Below are 16067 nucleotides of genomic sequence, written 5' to 3'. Positions count from 1 at the left end.
GCAATCGGAATCACGGCCGAAAGCTAGTTTGTTACAAATGTCAATACCAAATTCGCATTAGCTACACCGTTGTAAATTCTGCTTACAATCCAACCCTGTCGGACACATCGCGTGTCAAGGAAAATTATGTCATCCTGTCGGTGACACGCGCGTCACGCTCATAATTTGTCAATTATGTCATTTGTGTCACAACCACGCCGTGTTTACGTTTGTCCGAGTTTATACTAAAACAGATTTATGGTTAAGACAATCATACTTCATACTAATATTATAAATGCGAAAGTTTAGATTGATGGATGTTTGCAAGAGTTTGTAGCCTAAACGGCTGAACGGATTTCTATGAAATTTGGCATAGACGTAGAGGATAGTCTGGAAGAATACAAAGGCTACTCAGTTTTGTTTTTTTAATTCCACGCGGACGGAGTCGCGGGTGAAAGCTAGTGTTTAATAATTCTGATTATTTAAATAATAAAATTGTTTTGTATGTAACTTGCTCAACCTGACTTTGCTTAGTTTTTATTAACAAAAATTGAGTTATGGTTCAAAGATATATCTACGATATGAAAACATCCGTTACTATATCTGTAATGTTTTATTAAACGATTAATAAATATTTTCCACGAGTTCCCACATCAGATCTCACTTAACTGTAAACAGTACTCGGAAGAAAAAACTATATCGGCCAATGAAATGCTTCGAAGAATCTAGGATCGACAGTTTTCTGACCTGTGTCTAGTTTTTCAGTTAAATTGCTTGATTGTATCAGTACTTTGTATCTCTTGTATCAGCCTTTATAGACGCCGCCATCTAACGGTTAAAAATACTAAGGATGCAATTCCACCTAGAGGAGTCTAAGTAATATATTGTTCGTGAGATACGGATTGTTTTAGCTCCCGATTTCGGCACAGTTGCATGCGCCATGTTCACGGGCTGATTGAATCCAATTGTGGTAAGAAACCCGTATCTTACGAAAATTATATTTCTAAAAACCACGACAGTTTAGAGTCTAAGTATGATTAAGTGTTACACTTCGAGTCGTTTAATACTTTTCTTAAGAGGTCCCGATCACGTAGTCGTCGGTTCTAATCCAGCCATTTGACTATCGAAAACCTTTTTGTAGAACTTAGAATGGTTGCTAAAAGTATACATTGTTTTTAGCGTTAAGAAAATTAGTACCGCGCTGTAGAATTGGCGCAACACTAGATTATTGGCATAAACGTCACATCTCTAACTGACAGCTGTCAATGTCATTACAAGGATGGATATATTCGCGCGCATTCCTGGCGGGACGGCTAGTTCAGTGTGGTTCAGTGTTTAAATAAATATAGCTAATAATAATTATAATAATTGTTTAAAACTAGTGATATATTAACATTTTAGGAAATCAAATATTGCCATTAAAATATGTAAACCAAACAACGCAATTAACTCATGGCGTTTTCTGTTCACACATTTCTCACCATTATCGAACATTTATTTTTTTCTTAACTTAATGACTTCCGTTGGAGGTACAACATGAGAAAGACTTCGCACGATAGGTGACAAATAATGATTATATACTAAAGAAAAATAACATTAAGAATGCCGGTAACGATAAACATGAGTAAATATAAAACTTATAATAAACTAGCCACCCGCCCCGACTTTGCACGAGTCCAATGCTGTGGAATAATGTGATAATAATGTTATGTTCATCAAATTTAAAACCTCTAAAATTATCAGTATTTCTCTACTATATCTAATCTAAACATGTAATAAAATTGGAATGTCTGTAATATCAGAAGAAAAATTCCAGATATCGGGAAGATGATGTATTTGCGTTGCTGATAACGAAAATCGCATTTAAAAAAATTCGTCTGTCTGTCTGTCTGCCCGCAAGCCGCGTTTGTTCCGGGTAATGTCCGAAACGGCTGGGCTAATTTCGACGGGACTTTCACTGAAGGATAGCTTACATAGATGGGCATATTATAGGATATTTTTTATCTTAATATTGTGTGGACAAAGTCGCGGGAAACAGCTAGTTTATAGTAAAGATGAAAGTAAAAATTAGCTATGACATTATAACAGATTTATTTAAATTACTGACATTTAACCACAATCTTTGCGAAAGGTTACAAAGTTGATAATGTACTCGAGTATTTTTATTTCTGATACATGATGCGCTATTAATTTTAGCTTAACCTTTTGTTATAAGTGCAGTTATTTACATCGACATTAATAATAAATTTAACGTTGTAAAAGTATTATTGATGGCCGCAAAAATACTTTGAACTTCCATAGGTAGTGCATATTTAAAAGGCTTGGAACTGTCAGCGTTTCATTTTTTATTTTCTAGTACAAGTATAGTAGATTAATTATTCCTTCAGTTGAAATTAAAGCAAAATTCAATTTCTATAGCATCCGCAAATAGCATTCATAAATAGGTAACGAAGGATTGAACTAAAGGCGAAAGTCTTTGAACAGGGAAAGTGCGACAATCAAATATAATATTTAAGCTTTTTATAATATATATATATATATTTTTAAATACACTTATCGTATAGAAAGGATTTAGAAATATATACCACCAAAAATCTTTGTATTCAAAGAATCGGAGGAACAAAGTGAAAGGACTAAGTAATACTTAAGCAAGTGTACGCACTAAGCACGGTGAGGCTTTATCTCGCTAATCGGATGTATGCAGGCTTCACTGACAACCTGTTTACTGGGGAAAGTAGGTTCGCTTCGCTACAGGATATAAATAGAGCTCTTAGGGTGGTGAAAAGAACTTTACTGTATTCCAAAAACAAAACACACGCGAAACAATTTTTTTATCCCTACTCCTGTTATTTATCTTACTAATATTATAAATGCGAAAGTTGAGATGGATGGATGGATGGATGGATGGATGTTTGTTAGCGTTTGTTGCCTAAACGTCTGAACGGATCTCCATGAAATTTGGCACAGGTTTAGAGCATAGTCTGGAGGAACATATAGGCTACTTTTTATCCCGGGATAAGTTACGGTTCCCGTGGGATTCATTAATTTAATTTTTTAATGTTTACTCGATCATTCTGCAACGGTTAAACATATCTTATTGAAATTTGGCACAGATGTAAAACAAAGTCTGGAGTGTACACTTGGATAAGCTTCATCCCCGAGAAATGTCCGGTTCCCGAGGGATACGTAGCTATTTGTTATTATATTTATATAGTTCGTATGTTTTCTAATACCACGCGGACGAAGTCGCGGGCAACAGCTCGTAGTTTAATATTTTCCCCAATATCTATGCTTCTTTTTAAGATATAAATGGTTGTATAGAATTATCCTGTTGTGTTATCCGAAGTTAAACCTTCCAAAGCGTACGAAAAAAAAGCCTACCAAAGCGTATACATTTCACGCACTCTGAATATAACCAGGCTCAGGGAAAACAGAATTATTCATTGTTAGCGCACTTCACAAAGGATAGAAATCTTTTATTAATATATGCATGTAGTCGCAGAAATTAATTCGCTACCCATTGAAAATTAACAGCAAATTCTCACTGTAATGAATTTCACTAACCAACCTTAATTATCGACTACCGGACTGTTTGCTTTAATGTTTCTGTTTACGAACTTATTGTTTTCTTTGTAACAGAAAAATGTTCTACATTTCGCTAATGCTGCAGTAATGCGTCGACCGAGAAAGGATTTGCAAGCCATTGTACGGGTACTTGCGACCTCCTTAGCGGACACAATTCAACTCGCATAGTTATGCCTTTGCCTATTCTTGCGTACAACACTAGCCTCTTCGAGAACGAAATAGGTTACTGAAATTTTAAATTGTATTTTCTTACTATTATCTTAAAACCGAATGTTTAGAACTATCGCACACACTTGTTTTGATTCCTATAAGCTTATATGGAGGTGCGTACACTACTCGATTTTTAATTGTGCAACTTAACAGTGGAATTGGCTGCGAAACAATTGACAATCGACAATCGTACAGTTGTGCGATAATTTAACCAAAGTTGTGCGCCCGCTCCTAGATGGATAGATGTCTGCTATGACGTATACCGGCACAACTAATCTCGTTGATATTTGGCATAGATGTTGTACTTAGTTTGGAAGAACACATAAGGTACTGATATTTTTCGTTCACTTCCAAGCGTGATTGTTAGTGCTATATTTCTTCCTATAAATCTTACCTTAATATACAAATACGAATGATTGGAAGATGGAATGGATTGATTCATACCTCCATTCCATTCATCAAAGTTACTGCGGAAAATAGATCGATTTTGTAATCTATCTTCTAGACTGTTCTAGAAGTCAGGAAATGGTCGTTAATGTAAGTTTTAGTAAATGAAAAAATGCATTCTTAATATTCGAACAAACTGAAGTGTCCTCCCAATCTTTAGCGCTTGTTAAACACGTAGTTAACAATTAACATCACATAGTATGTGTTGATATTGAGAGTATGTATGTCTAATAGTAATGTTTGCAACGCACCATTACTTATGCGCAATGCGGCATTCTCACACCGATGTATGTAATCATATTCTGCTTTCGATAGAGGAAATTTACCGATTGCTTAATCAGCACTAATGTACAACAGATTTTTTTCTGGATAGTTAAAGAATCTTCTAATATCTATAAATTACAATTTTGATAAGATAGAACTCTACTGGTAGAGATAGACCGAGAGTAGATTGCGTAAAAGGTGATATAATCAAGAAGGGAGTGATGACTGAGATGAAGATGATAGAGTTGTATGGAGGACAAAGACCTGTCGCGCCGACACTATGGGCGTAGGATAAGGTAAGGGAAATGATCCAACAGTGGGAGTAGTTTTAATAATACGCATGAGTGGAAGTAATCCCTCGCTTCAGTTATGCAGTGTGACACGTTTTATGAGACACGTTATATCCGGCGTTTATGTCGGTAAGTGTTGGTAGTGTCGGGGGATGTTACCTTTTAAGTTAATATCTCAATTGTCCGCCTCATCGACCGCTTGGTGATTTCCCAATTGAAATACGGAAGGCTGCGACCCCTTTATGACCCTTACGTAAATTGCAACTTCGTATATGTTAAATGTTACATTATTATTATTGTTATCGTATACCAGTGATACTGGTGCCCCGGTCAAGATTTTAGAGCATCCCCTTTTTTAAACACTTGGAGGGGGGGGGGGCGTTCACAGAGTTATATGAGACTTTGTGATTCACTGACTATTGGCGCCTACCTCTGTCCGTTGCCCTGGGCTGCCAAATGCTTATTACCCTAACGCCAACCCTTAATTGCCCTAGTAATAACAGTCAGATTTTTTTGAATATCCGTTATTACAAATGAATTGCTATTGCCTGAATTGGATAACTTTTTATCTTCCTCTATGAAAAAAAAAATAATACAACAGTATGCTTTTGTATATGAACATTTCGTCAATGGTGACCAAAGGTTACTTTTTTTTATCGACATGTACAGATTCTTGGTCCGTACTTTTTTTTGCACAGTTTATATCTTTTTCTCCATTATTTTTATTAATATTTTAGGTTATAATTACACTACTACTAAACACCAAAGGTTGGTGTATCCTATTTTTTTATATAACAACTAGCTGTTGCCATGCGGCTTCATCCGCATGAAATTATGAAAATTTTATTTTATTGTTTACATTTGTAAAATTATCAATAGCAAATGAGAAAATGACATGACATGACAAACCTCAGCAATCTTTCTTTGTTGATGTTGGCAGCAACTTATGGTCCCTTTTCTACATTGGTGTTTTCATCCAAAATATTTACCCCCTAAGTTTAATGGCGTGATATAAAGCCTAAAGCGTGACGAAAGTTTAGGGCATTTTATTAAAAAGAGAATTATTCAAAAACATGCTGTAATTGCTGACATCTTAGGCAACAAAGAAGTGTTTGTTTACGCTTTATTATAATAGTATAGAAGATAGTTGAATGTGTTTAATTAATAACGTACCGTGAATAGGTCAAAAGTCATCTTCGTGTGAATCGCTCTATTTAATTTAATTACACTAATAGCGAAGTATTCGCATGACTTCAGCATTGCGTGGGGCGCTACCTGAATCATCATTCAATTCTCTGTTACAATTTTATTTGTAACTTGTACTAAATTTATGTTTATAGAACTGGCTTACACTTGTCTTGAGAGTCTAAAAAAACACCAAAGGTGTTAGAGTCGCAATAAAATAGATATGCTATTTTTAATACCATCCTCAACGCTATTGCCATCCCTAAAATTAATAGTTATTATCAATAAGAAAATATTTTATTACACTTCCAGTTTTAATAAAAATAACAAAGGGTTAACGTAAATAGATGTTTGGAAATAAAGAAATCAAACTTGTTTTCTTAGACACGGCGCCACATTTATTTGCGTTTGTCGGTTAAGGTTGTCAACTATCAATAAACTAAGCTGGATAGCGATGATAAAACGACTAATGTCCACTCGTCCACTCTTGATTCGTCAACACTGAAAATGTGTCCACACGAAATCCTTATGAAAAGTCATTCAGTGACTTGTTTTACCGTTTTTATAAACCAGAGTATTTCAGCAGAAGATATAAAATTTGGCAACCCTAATGTCGGTGTAGAAGTTGTTTACATGTTTGTAGAAGTTTCAAGTTGGTTACAAATTGCGTTCTAGGGTTGGCATATCAAGGACAAGTACCGAACTTGCTATCTAGAGATTTATTGTTTTGCTGTTTCTTGGATTTATATTACGCTTTAACAAACAAGCTTAACGACTTTAGTTTAGAGTATACAACCCTTTGTTATTTTTGTTTTCTTTAGTGCTACTTTATTTCAAACCATTTAAAAAAAAATCTTTTCATTTCTTCATATCCGAGGAAGTTATCTTATGTATCTTGCCATTGCAAGAAGGTAAGTTGCTCATATATGTTTATTACCGAAAAATATTCAGTTCACTTGCATGTATCCTTATTTTAACTAAACCATCTAAGTATTCTATATACAATTTCAATCAATCAAAAGCGAGGAAATTTCCAAGAGTATAAAATTTGTGTTTATTTACATTAAATGCTCCGTAAAATCTCATTCGATGTCAGTAATCGTTTTCCTCGTAGGAGCTGACTTCATCGGCGATATCTTACTATCGAGTCAACTCCATAAATATCAATATGATGTAATTATATTCGTAAAATTTAAAAACATTTGTTTATTTTATTACTAGAATACATTTAGCAGTTTTGAGCAAATTGTTTTTATTATATTTTAAAATACTGCCTCGAGTGTTGTAAGTGAAACCTATTTGGTGTTTTGCAGTGTAAGACTGGCCGTATTTAAATAATGACATAAGTTAATTTAATTTGAGTTGTTCGAATGTAGAGAAAAAGAACATGTCTAGAATAGTATAAAAATAATATCTTGTTTTTATACACCGTTGTATTGATATTAATTTATATGAGAATAAATAACAATCTTTATTTATTTAATCATTTTTGTGTGCTGGCTAAACCAAATTCCTATCATCGAGTATTGCATGTATGATTTACTAGCTGTCTCCCGTGACTCCGTCAGCAAGATATTAGCGTGTGCACCTACAAAACTATCGCACAATTGTTCAGTCTCTCTTTGATTCCTATGAGCTTATATGAAGGTTCGCACACTACTGGATTTTTAGTTGTGCAGACAGTAGAATTTGCTGCGGAACAATCGATAGTAGCACAACAGTTATGCGATAGTAGTCAAAGGTGTGAGCCCGCTTTACACCGCGTTCTACCAGGCTGTTTTACTTCACTATCAGATTTCATCCAAGACGACACAGTTGTTCTGGAGATACTAATAACTGCTAAGATATCAATCTATCAATTAATAAAAAGTAAGACAACGCAACACCATTAAGTTGGAATCCATTGTAGTTTTAATTTGCATAGTTACAGCTGTATCTATTATTAAAAATTGCGGTGTCCAGAGCTTTAAATACACCGCATCATTTACATCGCGTCGCATTTGATATAAACAAGGATTTTATATAATAAAACAATGTACATTTGTGAGTACACAATTCTAGGTTTTTTAAGTAATGGTAAGTTTTATTTAAATTATTTACTAAAAATTTAAAGAAAGGTCACAGATGTCGCTAATTATGTTAACATGATGTAGGTTGACAATTTTCTATTGGATTGTTGACGAAATACATTTTGTACTTATCGCGTATTTCCATAGCTTCAAATGAAGTTCTGCTGTTCCGCTTCGCTTTTAATACTTTCTTGTGTATTCCTTGTGATAAAGAAAGGCAACATTTTTTGTAGGTTTTATCATTGTCTCCGTCCTGGTCTCTTACAATGTTATGTAACAAACAAGCTACATGTATAATCAATGTCGCATGTTTCGCGCTTGTTTCCAGTGGTTTATTAAAAATACGCCATTTGGTCGTTAGTATGTCAAAGGTGAAATCATTGGTTGCTCTCACTCTTAATAATATTTCATTGAAGATTCTCGTCTCTCTGTCCGTTTGCACAAATGGATAAGGGCGCAGTAAATATGTTTTTAACGGGAAAGCAGCACTTCCCAACAAAACATGCGGTAATGAGATATCGGAGCCAGGCAGCTTCTGACTTGAGGGTACATTAAATTTATTAGTAGCTAGCATCTTGTTTAATTTAGTTGCATCAAAATGAAATGGTGTACCGTCACTTTCAGATCCATTTCCTTCAATTTCTATAGCAGTAAATTTGTAATCAGCGTCAGAAATAGCATGGAGTACAAAAGGAACAACCTGTTTGCGTTTCTTTTTCCCAGTTTTAGATTTCAATATCTTCATGATGCGAAAATTCTTTGCACCTATTGCTCCTATGCAATTGGGGAATTTCCATTTCATGTAAAAGTCGTCAGTTATCTTTTTAAAACTATTTTCAGTTGGTTGTGGCATATGAAGATGCTTTAAAGCCATCCATATGGTGTGTAAGGTCTGGTAAATGGTTTTTCCAACGGTACCTGGAGTAAGGCGATACGTGACCGCCAGCGACTTGAACGATAGTCCATGTGCAAGGAATCTGAAACAAATGTTAAACAATTGTTAATATTATTACCCAATTACCATGAATCATTCTTGTTCAACATTCCATAAAAGGTACATATGTACACTTACCTTAAAGTGAGAAACAATTTTTCTGCATTAGTAATAACCATTTTGGATTTCATTTGCCAAGATAAATGCTCAATATGTTGTAGAATATAATCAAAAGTATTCACACTCACTCCTGTATATGTATGAAACTTATATGGATGCGTTCTGAAATTTTCATATAAATAACAAAGTGTACTAGTTAAATATCGTTCATTCGCTTCTTCTATTATTTTCATATCAAGAACGTCATCTCTGAGAATTATACTGCTGTCAAAACATAGGAGAGATAATTTAGACATTGCCATTTTTTTGAGCGCGTGATAGGTCTGCTCGGACTCTGTTGCTAGCGTCTACTGATTGAGTGTATCTGGGGGCATGCGTACTGCGCCGACGCGATACCCCACCTCCCCACCTCACCGCCATCCCGTCACCCTCCTCCCTAGCCTGGAATGAAGTTGCGACTTGCGGGAGAGGGAGCGGGCGCGTCCGTGAAATAACAAACAAAAATATATGTGAATGTTCATATTCATATTGGTCATCAGGCGTTTGCGTGATCGATCGAGTTCTAAACGGTTAAACAAGCACTGGATATTACTAAACGCTTAAAGTCTAGCTCACACAATAATACGGGATCCACATCCAGTCCCCAGTTATCTTTAGGATGTCATAAAGAGCTCGTTACCATAGAAAATTGTCTACGGGAGAAAAATATACACATGATGTTATAGAGTAAAACTTGAGAATCCGACGCCTGCCTATTGACTTGATCAAGAATGCGTGATCTCAAACCGGTGTATGTCTATGATGAGGTTAGGAGACTGGGGAGAAACCAGAAAAGGCTTCATTTCCCCTGCCTTATCCTACTCTCGTTGGGTCGGCGCACCGGGTTTTCGTCCTCCTAATAACTCTATCATCCGTCATCTCAGTCATCAGTCCCTTCTTGATCATGTCACCTTTCACGCAATCCATCTATCTCTTTCTAGGTCTACCTCTAAAACTTGAAAAGGCTTGACAGCTTAAAATCCGAAAAATATATTACAATGTTTTTTTTATTTTTCATTGTTTAATTTACTAACATACGCAGATATATTTGGACTAGAGTGACCGATATTCAAGCGGTCGCTGGTGATGTAACGGCGTACGCAAATAAATAAAACTATCGAGACGGAAGACTAATTTTACGAGCATCCTAACCCAAATCGAATCGTAAAGGTTTGATTTTATGTTCTTTCATAGAACATTGATTAATATATATTCTATGGAATAACTCCCACATTAAATTATAGCTTTATTACTTGAACAATAAAGTGAAAGTAAACAAAAATGTTTTATACCCAAGTTTATGTTTATTAAATAAACTAAGTAAACCTTTACGTTCATTCATTCAAAAGACCGTAGGTCTAGAGATTATTTATTTACATAATTAAACGAAAAAGTTACTTCAAAAACTGGCTATGTAACGGATACAATTCTTAAAAATTAAAAAGCGAGATTTAACGTTTGAAATTCTACTCCGCATTTCCAATCCCCTATTTAAACCTTTTAAAACAGAAACGTTTTATTCTCTGCTTAAATTGAAAAGCTTTAATAAATACTTTTAAAATTTCATTTAGGAAAAGAATTGCTATGACCTTTTTATTAAAAAAAATGAATAAACGTGTTGTGTTAATTATACTCTCACAACAACAATAGTAGTGTTTGTCTGAACATTATAATCTTTTTATGTGTTGTACACGTGTGTACACGTTATTTATTATGTGTTTTGACAGATCCATCTCCCTTCGCTTTCCTTTAGACATGACAGCTCAATCTTCATTATTGTTCTAACAAATTAAGGCCAGAGAAAGTGTTCTATTAAGACATGGTTTATGATTAGGGTTGTCACCTGTATGGCATGACAGTGCCGAGTCATTGGACTTTTTTCATCGTCCGCCAATAAGATGACTCCTAGCTAAGTGATCACTGATCGTAGTTTATTAGGATTTTGTTATGTTTTTTAAGCTAGCGCTTGACTAGAAAGAGAGTGATGATGCAGTCGAAAGATGGTACTTAATAAGTAGCTATTTACTCTTCTTTTTCCCCACGTCATGTGGACGGAATAACTGACGCCGGCAACTTGTTTCAATCCCTTGCCGTACGCATAAGGAACGATGATTCAAACTTTTTCGTCTGAACTCGCGGTGCATCAACTACAAAATGATGGAATCCAGCGGTATGCATGAACGTCCGATGGTAAAATGGTGATAGTGGAATTATATCGTGCAGTTCTTGTGCACACTCTCCAATCTGTAGCCTGTAAATATTAGGGGCCAGTTTAGGGTATGTTTTCTGTAAGTTGGCAGCCCTGTTTGTTATTGTCCGTTATTCGATTGCTCTTGTATCCGATTAAAGTATTAAGTACAGATATTAGATATGTCTCAAGTTTTATAACAATTGACAAGTTAATTTAACAAATTGTTTAATTTTGATAGTGTTTTGTTTTTTGGCGTTTTTTTTTTAATTTGTATTTCTTTCATTGTACTTAATTTTATTAATTTTTTTACAGGTACTTAACATGGAAGTAGAGAATCGGCACAGGACCCGTGGTAATACAGCTTTCTACTTAAGTGTTTGAACACAAAAGCATTTCGCCCACATATTTGGGTATGCAGCGATACTTAAATGGTATAAGTTACTTTTTTATGCTTCCAAGTTACATACCCAAAATTTGTCGGCCCACTTTTAATTTCTTTAACGATTTTTAAACGAAGGTTAAAAAGTTTACTTTTAAAATGAAAGTTAATTTTATACATCGAAACTATGTTAAAACAATCAGTTTTTGTTGTTTAAAAGGTACAAATAAGAGCGGGTGCACAACTTTGGCTAAAAAATCGCACAACTGTTGTGCGATTGTCGATTGTTTCGCAGCCAATTCAACTGTTTAGTTGCTCAAGTAAAACTCGAGTAGTGTGCGCACTTCTATATAAGCCCACAAAATCAAATCGTGACTAAACAGTTGTGCGATAATATAGTTTTTCCACTCTTTCTTACCTTTTCTAACTTTAAAATAGCCTTATATTGAGGGAAAGATTTTTAAAAAATTTACTTATGTTCGTTGCCGAATATAATTTAGCGCAGAGCTTAAGAAAGGTCATTCACTGAGGTCACGACCCACGAAATAAAAGAAAAGATGAGGATAATACACCTATTGTATTCTTACGGGCTTGAAAAATTAATTTTTATTTTTTGAAACCACGCAACGGGAAAATAGGTCGTGGATAAAAAGTTTTAATTAACAAGCGTACTCCGGTACATATTTGATGAAAAATGTAAAGTTGAGTAACATTCATTAGTAGTTACAAGTGTTTGAAATGGAATATAATAGTGTAGGTTCACACTGGCGAAACAGTTGTACAAAATATTGTATGATGTTTCAGCAATGGAAATGATCAGCAAAAATATTTACTTACTTCGTGGCGTAGGATGTCAGCAATCACAGCATATTTTTGAATAATTCCTTCTTTAATAAAAAGCCCTACACTTATGACACGCTTTAGGCTAAAAATTTTCACGCTATTAAACTTAGAGGGTAATTAAATTTAATAAAAACCTTCATGTGGGAAAGGGACCATAAACTAGAAACTGCCAACATTAAGCTTATTATGGTATTATGGTAACGGTAATTTTGACATTTGCAATCAAGTATAAGACAAAAGTAAACAAAAAAAAAAGTTTTTATAATTTGCGGATGAAGCCGCACGGGAACAGCTAGTTATAAATATTTATCAAAATTTGATATATGGTAATTGGTTATCGATACACAATAAATTCTGAAATTAAGCAAAGCAAGCTTTCCTTTTGTTTTTGCTCGAGAGCGTTATAGAGCTTCAACAACCTTTGACCTGATTAGAGTGGTTTTATGCCCCAGTCGACAGTATTGATCTTTGAGATTCCCTTCCTATAGATAATTTCAACATCTCTATTTTTTTCTCTTTACCAATCAAGACAGACACTGACGTTCTTATCTTTGACCAAGGATATCATCGTTCTAATTATTACTTAAATATTATATTATTACTTATATTATATCTAAGTACTATTTTTTGATCTTTCTTTAATGGGGAATATAACATAAAAATTCTCAAATATTCTTATCATTTTTCCTTAAAATTCCGTACAATATAGTACTTCTAATCGTTTTTGGAAACGGAAATTGTACTACGCGTTGTTGAATTAATTAAACATATTAGTCAATCGAGATTGACGCATGCAATTAACATTCTAATAAAAAAAATATTTTTTTCTCTTACGTACAATGTCAAGGTTGTCATGATGTGTATATAACAATGGAGTTAGGTAACCATGCATAAATAATTATCAAATAGAGCCAAGAACTACGGCTTACTTTAATGCAAATGTAACCTTTTTTCAATTTTACTTGTTCTAATTTAATTTCTAGAACCTTTAGGGCCTGGCCAGTGGCAAATAGAGGTTCAGATAGCTTAAAAATGACGTGACTCAGATATGGTAGCAAAATCGGATATGTCTATCATATATTTTACACGTTGTATTGTCATCAGACAATTTACAATTTGGTGGGACAGGCCCTTAATATCCCGTCTTTTTTATTTTTAGAATTTGATGCAAGTTTTAGTACTGTTAAAATAAACGAGTTTTTCAGCGGAATTTACATTAACATATATATCTCAGTTATTTCGCGGAATATAAAACTATTTATAATCACGATATCAACAAACTGTACTGTACAACTAAATTCAGCTTTGATCTATTTCAGTATGCTATTGAAATTTTACACTCAAGTGTTTTGAATTAACGTTAATTGCGTACTCCAACCCTTCCGGTACATTAGGCGTAACTATTTTAGACAACGTAGCTTAGAATAACACAACTTATAAAGCAAACTCATCTTAACTTTGATTTCAGTTATATTAAATTATTTATAATATTAGAATAGAAGTTTGAATTTTCATCAATATCAAAAGTCTAGCTACGAGTATTACCGTGCGGCTTCATCCGCATGACATTATGATTTTTTTTTATTGTTGTTTACATTTGTCTAATTATCAATAGCAAATGACAAAATGACATGATTTGATGACATACCATGGCAACCCTGCTTCCTTGATGTTGGCAGCAGCTTATGGTATCTTTCCCACATCAGGGTTTTAATCCAATTTATTTAAAAAAAGTGAACAGCCTATGTGTTCTTCCAGACTATCCCTACGCTTATGTCAAATTTCATCGAGATCCGTTCAGTCGTTTATGCTACAAACTCTAACACACATCCATCCATCTAAACTTTCGCATTTATAATATTAATGAAGTAAGGAGTTTTTGTGATAATTAATGAACAGTTTTTTTTATGAATGCTCGTGAATTGCTCGTAGTTTTATAACAACTCTGTCTTGATATTCAATTGAACAGGTGGCTTGTATATTAATTCACAGGATGTATGTGTAATGTTGAATTAGCATAGAGTTACTCTACATCCTGACCTGGATATACAACGTCGTTTGACCTAAACAGAAGAATGGCCTTGTTTTACTATTATATATTATATATGTTGTCTGAATCTGCACTCATTTCTTACTCTGTCAAATCTCATTTTTGTTCCTTTAAATTATTTAGCTGGTTAAGAGTGAGCGAACACCTTGGACTAAGCAATCGCACTATTGTGCGATTGTAGATTGTTTCGCAGCCAATTCAACTTTTTAGCACAACTAAAAATCAAGTGTGCACCTCCATATATCATAGGAATCAAAGCAAGACTAAACAGTTGTGCGATAATTAAATCAAAGATGCCTCAAACATTTTAAGAAATTCTCTATCAAGTGGCTCTGTTATTTTTATAAAAGTTTTACCATTAAGGTATATTCGACTAGTATTCACAAAAGACAGTATTTCAAAGAACTTTATTATAGTAGGTTAGTATGTGGAACTAGCATTCTATGTGAACTAGTTGGACCACAGTTTTCATTGTGCTTTACATCCCTGTACGTCTGACCTGACCCAATTACACAGTTCCCTTATAGATGACGAAGGAAATCAAATAATTCTGCAATCGTGGGTTTACATTGTCGAAAGACATGGTCATCTTTCTCTTTGACTTTCATTCTATAGAGATAATTATTTGATGCAAAAATTTCATCAGTAAAACCCAATGATGTTCCTTCACAGTAATAAATTACTTAGTATATATTTAAATTGTTTGTCGATTAAATTCTGTTATACATAAATTATGAAGTAATATTAATTAATTAACATGTTATCCTGCTAATAGAATTACACGCATTCAAGTGAAAATATTTATGGTATACTAGCTTTCGCCCGCGACTCCGTCAGTGTAGAATAAAAAAAAACAAAAGTGAGTAGCCTATATGTTCTTCCAGACTATCCTCTACATCTATACCAAATTTCATCGAAAACCGTTCAGCCGTTTAGGCTACAAACTCTAACAAACATCCATCCATCTATCTAAACTTTCGCATTTATAATATTAGTATGATATATGTTAATCTAAAAGATGTATGGATAGACAACGTGGAGCCTTTATCTATTGTACTTTTAGTGTGTACTTTTTGACACTTTCCATGCTTATTCGATACTAGATGTTCCCGTGCGACTTCATCCGCATCAAATTATGAAAATCTTCTTTTATTGTTTACATTTGTCAAATTATCAATTGCAAATGTCAAAATGACATGACATGATGACAACCTTGCTTCCTTGATGTTGGTAACTAATGGTCTCTTTCCCACATTAGGGTTTTTATCCAAAATATTTACCCCCTAAGTTTAATGGCGTTAAAATATATAGTCTTAAGCGTGACGCAAGTGTAGAGCTTTTTATTAAAAAAAGAATTATTCAAAAATATGCTGTAATTGTTGACATCTTAAGCAACAAAAAAGTAAAAAAGTGTGTGTTTACGCTTCATTATAATAAGTATAGATTTTTGAAAGATAACCATATGAGACTGCGGCTATGATG

At 34.1% G+C, this 16067-nt stretch overlaps 2 protein-coding genes across 3 annotated transcripts in view; one reads left to right on the top strand and one right to left on the bottom strand.

The window, feature by feature from the left end:
• LOC106111357 (ankyrin-3-like) overlaps positions 1–16067 on the top strand; it is a 114136-nt gene that overhangs the window by 25796 nt on the left and 72273 nt on the right. The window lies entirely within an intron of this gene.
• LOC106111358 lies at positions 7997–9417 on the bottom strand. Its single transcript, XM_013293402.1, has 2 exons — positions 9102–9417; positions 7997–9006 (listed from the first exon to the last, which is right to left on the bottom strand). The coding sequence occupies exons 1-2, from the start codon at positions 9383–9385 to the stop codon at positions 8100–8102; spliced, it is 1191 nt and encodes a 396-aa protein (XP_013148856.1). The 5' UTR covers positions 9386–9417; the 3' UTR covers positions 7997–8099.

This window comes from Papilio polytes, unplaced genomic scaffold, assembly GCF_000836215.1.
Source record: "Papilio polytes unplaced genomic scaffold, Ppol_1.0 DF824169.1, whole genome shotgun sequence".
In the NCBI taxonomy this organism is placed as follows: domain Eukaryota; kingdom Metazoa; phylum Arthropoda; class Insecta; order Lepidoptera; family Papilionidae; genus Papilio; species Papilio polytes.
Note: the sequence above shows the minus strand (reverse complement) of the source record. Positions and strands in the feature narration are given on the sequence as shown.

Bases quoted from the DNA above. Each gene is read 5' to 3' on its own strand.
- LOC106111358 (XM_013293402.1), bottom strand. From the start codon at position 9,385: ATGGCAATGTCTAAATTATCTCTCCTATGTTTTGACAGCAGTATAATT. The intron at 9,007-9,101 runs GTAAGTGTACAT...CATTTGTTTCAG, and splicing joins AAATTGTTTCTCACTTTAAG to ATTCCTTGCACATGGACTAT.